The sequence below is a fragment of the Chaetodon auriga genome, chromosome 6 (genome assembly GCF_051107435.1).
Source record: "Chaetodon auriga isolate fChaAug3 chromosome 6, fChaAug3.hap1, whole genome shotgun sequence".
Classification (NCBI taxonomy): Eukaryota; Metazoa; Chordata; class Actinopteri; order Chaetodontiformes; family Chaetodontidae; genus Chaetodon; species Chaetodon auriga.
Window position 1 is genome coordinate 3413746 of NC_135079.1, and position 14289 is coordinate 3428034.

General features: G+C 42.0%; 1 protein-coding gene across 1 annotated transcript in view; it reads left to right on the forward strand.

The window, feature by feature from the left end:
- Positions 1 to 13908, forward strand: part of kitlga (kit ligand a) — a 30712-nt gene extending 16804 nt beyond the window's left edge. The window contains exons 2-10 of the mRNA XM_076733475.1: positions 3198 to 3308; positions 3791 to 3847; positions 4255 to 4407; positions 4493 to 4673; positions 7076 to 7129; positions 8568 to 8665; positions 8896 to 9005; positions 10139 to 10203; positions 10334 to 13908. Coding sequence (XP_076589590.1) covers positions 3198 to 3308; positions 3791 to 3847; positions 4255 to 4407; positions 4493 to 4673; positions 7076 to 7129; positions 8568 to 8665; positions 8896 to 9005; positions 10139 to 10169 — 795 coding nt within the window. The 3' untranslated portion in view covers positions 10170 to 10203; positions 10334 to 13908. The remainder of the gene's footprint in view (positions 1 to 3197; positions 3309 to 3790; positions 3848 to 4254; positions 4408 to 4492; positions 4674 to 7075; positions 7130 to 8567; positions 8666 to 8895; positions 9006 to 10138; positions 10204 to 10333) is intronic.
- The last annotated feature ends 381 nt before the right edge of the window (positions 13909 to 14289 follow it).

Below are 14289 nucleotides of genomic sequence, written 5' to 3' on the forward strand. Positions count from 1 at the left end.
AAATGTCAATTTTACTTTGCGGAACAACTTGTAACACGGCTACTTGCAAAGTCCCCGACCTTATGTACCGTAGGGGCGTCTCTGATTTCATTCACTGTTATTATCCTGTACAAATGTGGTTCATGACAAGCAGAGGTTGAGGCATAACTGACGAATTACACATTTGTGTACACATTTATCTTCTGCTAATCTCTCCTAAAACATTGCTCGCTTATTGACCCTGTCTGTCATCTAAAGACGATTAGTTTTGGTGAGCAGTAGAAGCCAGGCAGCGCTGTGTTACATCTCATCTGCCCTTTACATGGTGCTTTTCCTTTGGCCTTTCCTGCTGTTGATGGATCATTGTTCCATTCTCTTCCTGTTGTGGCTTTGTTTGACAAATATATAGTAACAGGGGGAACGTGGGTGGCGGACTCTGCCTTGAGGATTTGAAAATGACAGATCTAAATCACCAAACTGGCAGGAGATAGCAGAAGTATGAATGTGTGCAATTGTGAATGAGAAACAACAAGTTTCTGCAAACGAGCAAGCATGGATCATCAAACCCTTGCTTAAATAAACTAAAGAACAAAATCCTATTGTGCTGGTTGAAGTGAAGATTAGACATGGCTGAGCTCACTATGATCTTTTCATCCCTCTCTCTGAGTCCCATTTGTGGAACACTCTAAAGCTTTATTCACCAAAGTGGCGGTTCACTTTCAAGGTTCCTGTATTGTTTTGGGTTGGGCTCCGCTTGGCCCTAATCTCTATTAAGAGGAGAATTGTGGGTCCATTGCATAATATGGTCACACTGTCACAAAGAGGAGGTAGGAGGTCACCCAATGAATGGCAGCCGTTAATGTACGACAAGCCAAAGGGAGAAACAGATCACAGGCCTACAACCATGGGAAAGAATTGTCTTCAACACCAGAAGTATGTTTAAAGACATTGAGTCCTCACAGAACATTTACCAATTTTATTTGCTTGCAAACAGTCACTGCCTTTTGTTAACACGGCCCTACGTGTGTTGGCACATTCCCATCACCAACTGTCAGTCTGCAGAATACCATGACACCGGCGTCAGGAATCATGCCGGGTTGCATGTCTTCGTGCACATAAGCAAAACAGGGACACACTCAGAAAAACATTGCTCCCACTGGAGGTTGAAAGTTCCTTTAAGGCTTCATTCATATCTGCAAATCCCATCTTACGTGTCATTTTACTTTTCAGAGAAGCATTGCTGTCAAAGATACTCTCAGATCTGTCATAGATTATAGGATACTACACACTCGGCCTTAAGTACTGATTGAGAGTGGCTGCAGAGAGTTTACGTATAAATATGTCATTCATGTTATTTTAAACTGACGCCTCCCTTACTGAGACATTACTTTGATGAGCTCCAGACAGATCGCCCTATCTTCTGTCACGCAGTCGCTTGATAGACGTTGGGTTTCTGATGGAACAACTCGTATCGAATTACCAGACGCTGCACATGCATGTCCTCACATCCAGAAGATGATAGGCGCTTCTCTTTTTGTTTAAATCAAACTGTTGTGCTGCATCTCAGCTGCACTCAGACACGTGATGACATTTGATAGCTTTAGATCGCTTACCTGCAGGTCACAATAGCATCAACTGTTCCAACAAGACAAAAAAAGTTATCTGAAGTCTGCCTTTCTCACGGCAAAGTTGGCTCAGAGTCAGCTGCACGACAGCACCTGAAGAGAGCTCAGTGACAAAAAATGCCGGTCGAACCAGTTAAAACAGAGTGAAAGATGCTAGTTTGTCAGTTTCAGGCAGCTTCTGCCATCTTTTATGAAAGGAGCCTCAGTTTCAGTGTCCTGGCATGCTGACTCACTTTTACACTGGCATGTCTTACTGGGACCCTTGAATGGAAGGGACATTTTACTGCATTGAGTACTTTTTCTTTAATACTTTAAATACATTGTTTTCAGTAACATTTCCAATACAGGCTTTACTTGTGCAGAGTATTTTTACAGTCTGGTATTAGTATTTTTCCTGAATGAATACATCCTGCCTCAGTAAACCAGCACAAACAGGAATGTTGACAGTATTTGATTTTGCACTGAGAGCTACATTTGCGCTGTTGTACTCTGAGTATGAGCAGTAAGGCAAAGTGAAGAGGAGCACTGGATTATTTATTATGAAAAACATTCTGGTCCTGCTGTACTTGAATTTACTTTTCAAGTTAGATTTAATCTTATTTAAGGGTACAAGCACGGAGGCAGAGAAAGCAGGAAGTTATTTGGAGCAGTCATGCTAATTCCTGCAAAACGGCCACTGAAGAAAGAAAGAAATCATGTTGTTTGAGTTTGTTGGTGCAAAGAAACCTGTCCTGCTGTGCTTTAAGTCAGTTTCTAGTCTCACTTTGTGCAGCTTGGTTCTGTTGTATTTCATGGAAAATGGTTCAGTGATGGAAGTTTCTCCAGTTTTGTGGGTTTTTTCTATTTCTTATTGCAGTTTTGCACAATAAATGTTCTGAAAATACACTTTGTGAAATATGTCCTAGTAATACAGTTGATATGTTTATATTGACATTAAAAAACAAAAACAAATATGTTGTGACATGTAACTCCCATTGTTGGACTTTCAACAGCAGCATTACAGCATTTCCTGAAGCATCAGTGCAGTTCAAGAGAACACAAACATGTATTTCAAAACCAAAATATAATATAAGAATTCAGTAAAGATTTTGTTTCGAGTCCACATGCATGTTTCTTTAACTCCTGTCGTCCTCTGACTGGCTCCACTCAGACTTTTGTACAGACTTCAGACTCGATGTAGTAGTTTAAGACAAACGTGACCTGAGAGTCCAAAACAAAGACAGTACTGATAGTTCACTTCACTGTACTCTGTGATATCTTTGACAGTACTTGTGAGTGTGTGTGTGTTAAGAAAAGAGCGAGTCAGCACTGTTACACCTCTAAATCATTGTACAATCACTGTAAATCACAGCATCTGTTTGCTGACTTGCTGCACAGAAAAGTCTGCTTTGTACATACGAGGTCTGCCCTTAAGTGTGGTCACAGTGAGGGAAGGCTAATTTAGTTAGCTGACGCCGCACTGATGACTCGTCCACACTCAAATCTGCTTTTTTCTGTTCTTTCTGTGATTTACTTACAAATTATCTATATGTTATAAGTAGAAAATGTGACTAACTGCCCAAACGTCTTGTGTTTTCTTCTTCTGGTTTGCAGATTTGGATACGCATTTGTGTCCATTTACTGCTGTTCATCACACTTGGAGTACATTCAAGTAAATTTGACGTCAACCCAGTGACAGATGACATCTCTAGACTCTCTATTTTGGTAAGGACAACACTGTCAAGGTTTTTCAGCTCAAGTCAACTTTACTTCACTGTACAATGAGTAACAATCATACTTTGACTCATTTCATGGAACGATGCGCCTGCTTTCTGCTCATAATTTGCTCATTATTCTTCTTATAATGTTTAATTAACCTCAGGTCATAATCATGGCTGCTGCCACTGAACCAATATACTGCATAAAGAGAGAATTCAAATGCTGCTGTATTAGCAACATGTACGAAGGTCAAAAGTGAAGGAGGTCAAAAAACTTTCTGTAAACAACGAGAGAAAATCAATTCACGGCACTGGACAGAAGAGAAGAGAATGATCAGCAAAACCTGCTCTGCGCTCAGCAAAATGTGTGTTTCTGACAAAGAATGATGTGACTCTGTCCATATTAACTCAGCGTAAAGTGCATTTCTGTGTTTTAAAGTTGAATGAAATTTTGTCTGCATTGTAATGTTTTTTTTCTTCTTTTTACAGAGACAAAATATTCCTAAAGATTACAAAATTCCTGTACGTTACATTCCAAAAGAAGAGGTAAGACAACGCCGTGTTTGCTAGCTCATGAGGAGTAAGAAAGCCTTTTAAGCATCCTTTCATTGGCAGGAATTTCTCAAACTCTACCGACGGACGTGTGACGTCTCGGTCCAAACCTCCTTGAACAGGAAGAAAGCCATTGACTTTGTTTTCCTCAGCTCCTCAGCTACACCTTCACACTGAACTCTGGCTGACTTTATCACTGTGCGCTGTAAATATTGTGTCACCTGCCAAGTGCAGTCTTAACTGTCAAAGTAACATTTGACTGGGGGTGTTAATAGACTTTGGTGGAAAATGTATTAAAAGCAATAAGGTTTTGTCAAGGCTGATTAGCACACTCTGTCTGATTATCATTCAGTGTTTGCTGTTGCTCCTTTTATGCCACATCTCTGCTCTTTCTCTTCCAGGGTGGGATGTGTTGGATAAAATTAAATGTCTTCTACTTGGAGGAGAGTTTACAAGATTTATCACATAAGTTTGGAAACATTTCATCCAACAGAAAAGATATTAGCATATTCATCCAAATGCTCCAAGAACTACGGCTCAATTTGGGGTCTGTGGTAAGTTCATACGCACCATAACGAAAAGAGGTGCCATTGTTATGCGTGCTAATCCTTTTAGCTAATGAATTTCTTTGATCTGCAGGAGCTGATCATGTACGACTTTGAGTGCCACTACAGGAAGGAGAGGTGGCAGACAGCGCGATACTTCGACTTTGTCAAAGACTTCCTCACAGCCGCACAGAATAGAGAAGATTCAGACGACTGTGATCCTCCCTCCTGTCCCACCACACCGCACACAGTAACAACAGAAGAATATTTAAACGGTAAAATCTTCAGGATATGTTGTGTTTCTGTGCGCCGTGCTTGTCGGCAGAGTCGGTTTTGTAGTTTAGAAGTGTGAGAGGTGAGAAACGTCTTGAACTACAGTAGGTTTGAATATCTCTTGGTTTGCGTCAGGATATGAGCTCACTGATTATTAATTAGTATTTTCATTGTACAGTTATCAAGAAATACCACAAAAATATTTAGACTTGCAGTGAATGAACGCAGTTACTTTAAGAGAGAAAGATGAAGATTAAATGATCATTTTTATCCTTTTGTTGATCAAGTCAGTCTCCTAAAACAAGCCCTTTGCTGTTACTAACGCTGTGCATTAGTGCTGGAACATTCAGTCAATCAATCGTTTGAGTTTAGTTTAAGACAGTTAAGAAACGAGATGCATCGAGCACAGTTTTGACCATCCATTAGTTGTTGCAGTCTTAAGAAAGCTGGTTCCCACTCCTCAGATGTGAGGATTTCAGTTGGTGACTGCAGACCATGTGTGTAGAGAAGCAAACTGAGTCCACAACCTCAGACTTTCTGATGCCGAAATATTTCGTCTTTACTTTACTCAGCATGTTGCAGCACTTTTATCTTTCTCCAACCTGGCAGCTGTGATTTAGAAATGATTGGACCTCTCTATATTTGATCAACATTGGTTAAAATTCTTGTCAAATGAGCTATAAGCCGGGTAGAAGTGTTTTCTTCAAGTCAGGGGGCCTCTCTTCCCTGGGGTGACAGCACTGGCTAAGACAAGCTTATGGACTGAAAACACAAAGACACGTGGACTTAAAACAGAAACGAGACACGGCTGTGATTCCTGCCTCTTGTGGAGAGAAGCTCAGTAAGCTGTTTGAACTGACATGTCTCGGGCATTAAGCAGACGCAGAGTGATTTGAAATGTTCACGTGTGATATCCTCACAGTGAGCTGTACACTCTGTTCATCCCATCTGCTGCGTGATGCTTTAAGCCAAAGCACACTACAATGAAATGGCAAGACTATGAGAAGATCTAACAGTCGGTCAGGCTTTCTCTGGACCAGGCTGATGTTTTGGGAACTGTTTGAATTTCACATTCTGCGTTTGGATATGCAGCATTGGGTGGATCCGGAAAGTTTTATCTGGCAAACGATCACAGAACGTCTATAGGGTGTTGACCTGCAAGCTCAGAGTATGAACAGTGCAGAAAAACTATGCATTCACAGCTGTTGGTGGTGAAAATATGGGCATCAGGAGAGATAAATCCATTCGTCATATTTAAGAGAGGGATTGGTGATAATGTCTCCAAGTCAGCGAGCTTCAGATTTACAGTACATATCAGTTTGAAATGAAACTGGCTCCATGATTCTGTCAGGAGAGAGATAGCATCACCTGAACGGCTGCCAGCCACACATCCAATGTGTGATTTGTGAGTTTAGCTTTTTTTTCTTTTTTTTTTTTGTTTTTGTAAAGTTTCGACAATCCTGAGAACAATTCTTCAATGTTCCTGCGATTAGTAACAGGAGGAGCTTTAAATTTACTGTGTCGAAGGCGCTAAGACAGCTTTGCGGTCTGTAACAGCGCCATGCTGTCAGACTTTACGATGTCTTTCTTCAGAACAATTATTTCAAATAATCCGAAAAGACGCGTCCGTTGAGTCGTCCACGATTTCACGACGCTACCGCCGCATATTTGGGTGGTGGATTTAAAATTTCAGACATCTCCAGCCCTCAGCAGATAACTCCAGACTATCTGCGTTGCCCGATGGAACCAGAGATGAAGACAGAACATGTGCGCTTTTATGACTTAGGTTAACCGACCCTCAAAGCCTTTTAAGTATTGCCGATGTAGGTCACGCCTCTCACGCACATTTTCTGAGCTGGTCCACATATTCCAAGCCGCAGCATTCCAGTCACAAGCTCGCTTCTCTTTGGACTATTGTGAACAGGCTCTATTTAGGACAGATCTCTGGTGGCCATTTTGAGGAGCTTTTAATCCAGGAACCATTATTTCTTCACAAGAACTTTGCAAGATAAAAGCTCAAAACGCTCTCAGTGCTTAGACGGCCCATTGAGACACGGCTGAGTCACAGGACTGAGGGAAGATGTCCCCTGGCAGCGCATGTGAAAAGGAAGAAAAGGGCCGAAACCTGATTGTATACGTGTTGATTACAGAGCAATCTTCCAATCTTCCCAAGCGCTCGGCTTTGCCGGAGTGGTCGGATCAGATCCTTTATGTGTGTGTGAGGAGGGGTAAAAAAGGCGGCGTTGAGTTGACTTTTTAGCACCTGACAATGAAATGTTTTCACCGTACGGCGCGAACGCTCCACCCTCATCCCCCTTTTTCAACCCTCCTCTCTTTTTTTTGTGCCTCTCGTGACCCCCGAACTCACCAACTCGTCTCTTTCTGCCTACCCCCCCCCCTCCAGAGTCACCCACGTCCAGCAGTAAAGGCTCAGAGTGTACAACAGGCTGCAAACCACGTAAGTCTGCAATTCTCTGCATTTCTGAGAAAACAAGTGTCAGTTCTTGATGGGTTGTAAAACCAGTCCAGCTGGTGTGTCAGAGTGGAAGCTTCAGTATTTTGCCACATTCTAAAGCAAGTCACCCCATTACCCCGAGGCCGGTGTGACTTAACTAATGACGCTCTGCAGGGCAAATTCCTCATCACGTCCCGTGTCTCATGTCTTATCTTGTGTCCTGTAAAAAAGGCTTTTCTGTATTCCCCTTGTTGAGACCCTCACACAGAGCTGCGTTTTCAACAGTTTGTCTGTTTCTCTCTCAGGGACAGGAAGTCCCAGTCATGTGGCTCAAACAGAGATAATGTCATTTATTTTTTAAACTGCATTGCATGTACACAATGCTTAATGTCGCGATGAGCAGGTTGGAATAACACCACAGTGACGCTCACTGTGTCTGGAACGCTGCCCTAATGGAGCGCTTTGTCTTGTAAAATGAAAAATAACTGTCTGGAGAAATAATTCATCTCAGTTTTTGTGTCTGTGTGGCGTCATGCACTTACATCAGCATGGATGGATTACCAGAACATGACGATTAAATCTAACTTCAAAGTTCGCCTCCGCTCAGAAATGTATTTTGCTCACTGTTGCTTCTGTTGGATGTTTGAGCTTCACTGTGCAGAATGTTGTATGTGCACAGTTCGACTCCTCAAAGCTGTTTCCACTTTCTTCTGCTGAAGGCGGAAAGTCTCACTGCGCTCAGATTGAATCTGAGTTTAACGCTCCGCTCACACGGATACGCAAACATTTTACTGCGTCTTCATTCTGCTCAAATTTACTGACATCCATCCGAGGCTGTGTCCTTCGGCAGCCACATTCACGATGTCATGTAACGTTGTTCTGGCACCTCCTGCGTGCTACAAGCATAAATACACACTGGCAGCTCATTCAGATCAGGTAACAGATGCCTCCTCGCTGCGCTTAGGACGACCTTTTTTTCGCTGCCATCACTCATTTTAAACGTCAATATGGCCGAGCTGGTGGCTGCTGTTTCACATTTTATGAGCTGCGATCAAATTTCACACTGCTCAGTATCTGACAACAGAAAAGAAAAGAAAAGAAAACACGACCCCAAATCAATCACATGACCGCTCGCTCGGAACTGATATTATCACATGACGAAACATAGCAGCCAATTTGTGGAGGACTTTTCAATTTCCAATTTACGGACAGACAACCTTCACAGTTATTACAGATTAGTAGCCAGGTGCAAGCCAGGGTTTAAGACGTGATCGTACCGGCGTGATTCTGTGACATCACCATTGTGGAAGCCAATCATGGTCCAGTATGAGATTCCTACTCATACTTTTGGCAAACAAAGCAGATTATTTGTATGTATTGTAAGACAGATGATCGCACTTTAAGTTTTAATTGATTAAGTTTTGTTTCTTTTTTCTCTCAGATCATGAACCGAGCGCCTTGACTGAGGTGATGGAGCGAAGCCTTCTCTCCTTACTGTTCATTCCACTCCTAGCCCTGGTATTCCTGCTTGTGTGGAAGGTAAATTGACCTTTGACCCCTGGCTCTGAGCTGTTAAACTTCCTGATGTTTGTTGGTGGCCTGTTTTATTGTCGGAAGATAACGCTTTGTTCCATGTAATTTATGACTGCCGGTGACGTCCTTTCAACTTTCTGCAGATGCTTTGCAGACTGTGCTGATCTAAGTTATGGTGATTTCAGCTGGAACTGACAACTTTTGGCTTTAAAAGTGATTCCCTCCCCCCGAAACAGGTCCGATCACGGAGGAACGAGGAGGATCTTCAACAGAATCCCGGAGAAGGTGCACTCTTCACAGGAACAGAAGGGACTGCACCTCCACTAGATGCTGAAATATCAGAAAAGTGAGCTGTTTTTCTTCTCTTTTACATGTATTTCATGGAAACTGTTCTCCTTTAGGTGATTCACTGCCTGTTCACTGTGCAAACTTACTCCAGACCAAGTGGCTGAAGGCCAAGTTTAGATTAAGAAATAGCATTTTCCCGCAGATGGTTTTGGGATGTGGATGTGTTAGCCTCATCTGAAAGGCTACTACTTTGGCAGGAGTAATAAAAACTGAGCAGAAAGAAAAGAATTCAATGAATGAAGGGATGAATTAATGGCATGAATGGATGAATGAGCAGCAAAAACCTTGTGAAGAGCTTTGGATGAAAGGCCTAGAAAAACCTCGCAAATCGCTTTCTAGAAAATAAAGACAGCAAAGAGCAGATGAGTGTGTTTGAAAGGGTGTGCATAAGCCTGACATGACACCTGTCAGGAACATAAAATGGTTTTTGAGAGCATTTATGACCATTTAGTCATTTACGTCATTTTTAATGGGGTTAGAGTTAATTGAGCGATTCACACTCAGTGACAGCAGTCATTAACGCTCATAAAGTTTCCTTCATGTTCATGACAGGTGTTATGTCAGTCTTACACACACCAGGTGGTAAAAAGCAGGAGCTGTTGGGAATTGCAGACCTGCAGCGTCAATTGTGCAATCTTCACACTTAAAGTGGTAGAAAATGAAGAAAGACAGTATCTTGAAAAGCTTCTGGACCCATTAAAGGTGTAATGAAGCTCACATTTGACAACCCCGAAGACGTCATCGGTTTGTTTTTGGTCCATTTTTAACAGCATTCCATCTTCATAAAAGAAAATTGGATTTGGGACGCAGAGTGGGCCAAATGAAAGACGGCATTCAGTTGCATTATGGAGCTTGACCCATACGAGGGACCAAAGGTCACAAAAGTACAATTCCCTTCCACAGTTGTGTCCCTCCAATAGGGCCCACAGCTCATTGCACATAAGAAGTACATGCTTAGAATAGAGAATCTATATCTGCAGGTTTCTCAACAGCTGAACTCTTCATTTTGTCCTTACAAAGCTCAACTTTTACTTTACACGAACAGACATGTGAGAGGCTTTTGACAGCCTCTGACCCTCAGAGGTTAAACCTCGACGACACATCAAGTCTCTTTTCTGTCTGTCCAAACAGAAACAAGTTGCACGTCATCGAGACAGTGTAACGCTTCTGCTCTTCGATGTTCCTCAGCGTAATCGGTGAGACTTTTCTTATCACGTTAAATTACAGCGACAAAAATGAAACCTACCCTTGCAAATTTAGAAAATAAAGAAAAATCTTTGTCTGACGCTGAGCTCTGAAACCTCTGCCCGCTCTTTCCTCCCACAGGGCTCTACTCTTTTCTCCTGTCGGTGATGAAAAACAAACATGAAGCTGATTCCATTATGAGATCTCGGAGGTAAAGGGCCTGTTTTTGACTGCTCTCCAGATACACGGTGGCAGATTGACAGTTGCCATGAATCCTCTGGTTGAACCACGCCTGCTGCCGTGTGGATAAGCTTGCCTTTCTTGTAAGACTGCATTAACCCCATGCTTTTGAAAAAGACTGAGAGAAAACCCCCGTACCACTCCCCCACTGGATTCTCTGGCTCTCACGAATCGTCCACCAGAACCTGCTGCATCGTGAACTCTTCGGGGAAAACTCTGCATCTCCCTCAGCATGTTGCTCCAGTCTGCCTGTGTTCTTGGGCCCGCAGAGAGAGACTGACACTGGTTATCTCTTGTATGAACTGAGGCATGAATTACTACCTCCGGTGACCCTAATGTTAACCACATGCTCAACAGCTCCACAGATTCCTCCTAGTCTGGGTTCTCCCAACGAATATAATGTAAAACATTGTAGTATCAAGGTGTAGTCACGTTGTCTGCTTCAGCCATGTACCCACGGGGGTGTATGATGTATTTATTTATTGGTGGCGGCACTGAGCCGCTGCTACTGATACAGCTGAAATGTTTCAAGCGATCATGTAAGAGCACCTCTACTAATGGGTCACATTTAAAGAACAATATGTATACTAACACATCATAACCCCTCCCCAAAAAAACCCCTTCCTGAACAAGTTACATTTCCTCATATGATGTTGTTGTCTGTATATATGACTCGGGTGATTTAGGTTGTGTGAATGGATTACATGGAGAAAAATTATATACACAGAATATGCTGCTTTGACTAACTTACATTTAGACAATTGAAATTTGCGATGACGTTCTGCTAACGAGTATCAGGGATGACTTCTGTGGATCCAGGATTTTTCTTTTTCTTTTTCTTTTTTTTTTTTTTTTGTAAGGTGAGTTCAGAGCGTAGGTGTCAGACACATGTGAGACAACGATGGGCCTGTTAGCTCAACAATGCCTTTATTTTTTACACATCTCATCTTTAAGCTTGCAAGGCAAACGCTGTTACGGGAGAGATTTTTGACAGCCTTTCCTCTGTGAAGGGCAAAGAAACGAAATCAGTAAGATTTGTTCAAGGAAGAAACAGAAAAAGAAAGTAAATAAGAAAACACAAATGCTGTATGATATCAAGTGTTAAATCGAGCTTTCAAAGCTTGACTATTCGACCAAATATGCTCACACATCAAGCCCATTAGCTAAGACTGTTCACTTGTGAGGTGTACTCTGTTCTTACTGACTTTGCCTTTGTCCAGTGTCAGTGTTGTGCTTGCATAATAAAACCCATTACAGACAATCTGACAAAGCTAGTTAGTGCATTTATCAGGATTCAAATACTAATGAAATGCTGAAGGATGAAACCACTGGGTATGAAATTTGTAGTCGTGCACCTTAGTTATTTTCACAATCCACAAAGCCCGCCACATGGGAATGCCATGCACACCTAAATATCGATTTTGCCTTAAATTTGCGCCATAACACACTGTCAAAGGAAGTGCACTGTCACCTCCTTCACATGCTGAACTGCCACACAACGGTGTAACTTTCAAAAAGTTTTTTAAAGAGTCGCTTCTCTCCGACATACACGGATCCATAAGAAGGGCAGGAAATCACTTAGTGGCAGTGAAATGCAAGCAGTTGACCTGAGGTTGCCCGATCCACGTGTATTTAGCTGCAGCAATTGCAGAAGCCTTCAGGCTCATTCCAGTGTTAAGTCTATGTGCCCCTCCCTGCTTCCTCACCATTATCCGCTCTCTGATCTTTTAAGTTCAGAGCTGGAGGTCCTCAGTAACAACACGTCGTATCAGAGCCGTGAAGAGAAAATGGTTCGAAAACATCTGAACGGGGGCCGACTCCTGCAAAGCCTTGCCCAAACGCAGAGTAGATCAATAATGGATTATAGGTGTTAAGGTAATTATCAAGAGTATTAATGACAATCAGTAAAGAGGTAGGAGTGTGAACAGGGCACGCTGGCTGTGACCTTTCCCATCAGGCCATCAAGTGGCAGGACTCAAATATCTGTTTCTGTATCTAGTTTCAGTATTTCTATCATGTCTGTGGTCTTACATTGCACCATGTTCATTCTCAGTTTTGTGCCTTGTTTGATTAGTGTGATTGACTCCGTGTTAAAAGCCTGTCTGTACTTCCGTGTGGTAGCAGAAAGTGGAGAGATCATTACAGGGCAGATCATCATCTCACCGCAAGACCCCCGAGCCCCAGTCTCTCACTCTTACTTAACTTAAAACCAGTTTAGTTGGCCTGACCTGTGCCCAGTTGTGATTCGAACAGTCTTCTGGATAAGCAGCGGTTCAGAAAGTGGAAACTTGGGGCAGAATAAACTGCAGTGGTTGTGGCATTTCCGTCACACGTTACATTTTAGCCTTTGTAACCTTTAGGAAACACTTAAAGTGGTAACTGCTTGTTTCATGTGTATTTGGGACTATACGTTGGGAATTTTTCTTAATAGGAGACAAGAGTTTATTGTGCAAAATTGAATTTTTGTTTGAAAAAGGTATACCACATTGGTGTTCATATAGTTCAGAGCAGCAGTACCCTTCAGCATCAATAGCTGGAATTCTTCGGTGTGGTAAAGTATTGTTCGTTGTGTTGACCTGCAAGATCATTTTTTCATTCAAAAATGCATTTTTGAAGAACGCTCTTTGTTATTTTTACTCTTGATGGTGATGTATTACCTGTGCCATATTCTCTATGGCATCTTAGAGCTGAGTCTGTGTTAGAAAAAGTATACCACATTGGTGTTCATATAGTTCACAGCAACAGTACTTAGTAGGGATATCTGAAATTGCTGGTGTGGTAAAGTACTGTTTTTTTTTTTTTTTAAAGCTTTTATCCAATTATCTCTATTCAAAATGCATTTTTGAGCAATATTGGAGCATACTATCTATGGCAGTTTAGACCTGAGACTTTCTCTTCGATCATCTTTAGGTTTCGCTTCTCTACATGAAGACCGTTATGTGCAGTGCCCAGTATTCTGACAGAGACACAGGCTAGTCTAGCCACAAACTAACTAACAAACAAGGTATACGATGTCAAAAGTTGCTTTTTATACATAGTCTATGGATATCATGAGCTGCAACAGGTCTAAGCTGTGAACAAAAAAGAAAAGAAAAAAAAAAACATGGTCTCCCATTTTCCTGTCTTTGCGAGAGCCTCAAACAGTCTGTATGTCTGATGCATCGAAGCCAGAAACCAAGCAATTTCATGCATTAGTCGAGAGAATGACCGCCCTCAAATACTGTTCCTATGTGGGTTGTTGAGAGTGAGCAGAGCTGCATCTTGAACAGTGCTTTTGGGCTCGAGTGATCCAATCAATCCCACTTCAGTGGGTGAATCAAGTGGCTCGAGGCAGGAAATAAGTCTGGGTGCCAAAAAGCAAATGTAATTATTGCCCAGTTGGTATTCTGGGTGAAAACTCTACTGTATTCTGTATTTTTGTATAAATGTAAAGAAACATATATGAGATATGAATAAAGTACATGTATCCAACTGTTATTTATTGGGCTGTGTGTTGTTGTTCAGGAATCAGCTGGGAGTCAAACTGAGAGCACACTGACATCTCAAACATTTGCCTCAGGTGAAATAGCTCAACTGCAGTCGTGTGGGGTCACTGTAATTACCCACATGCCTCTGGGAAAAAAATCTACAGGTTTCAAACTGCGTCTTTACCAATACCGTGGGATTGTGTATAAATAGCATGCCGCTTTTAAGAACATTTCGTGTGCCATTTTAAGCCCGAAGGACAATCAGGTGACCTTTGTTGTCACATTAACAATAATAAGCATGTAGTTAAAGTCGTGAAACAGACAAAACGACTTGGTTAGGATTAGGAAAAGGTCATAGTTGTGGTTGAAATAAGAACTTTAAGTTACATT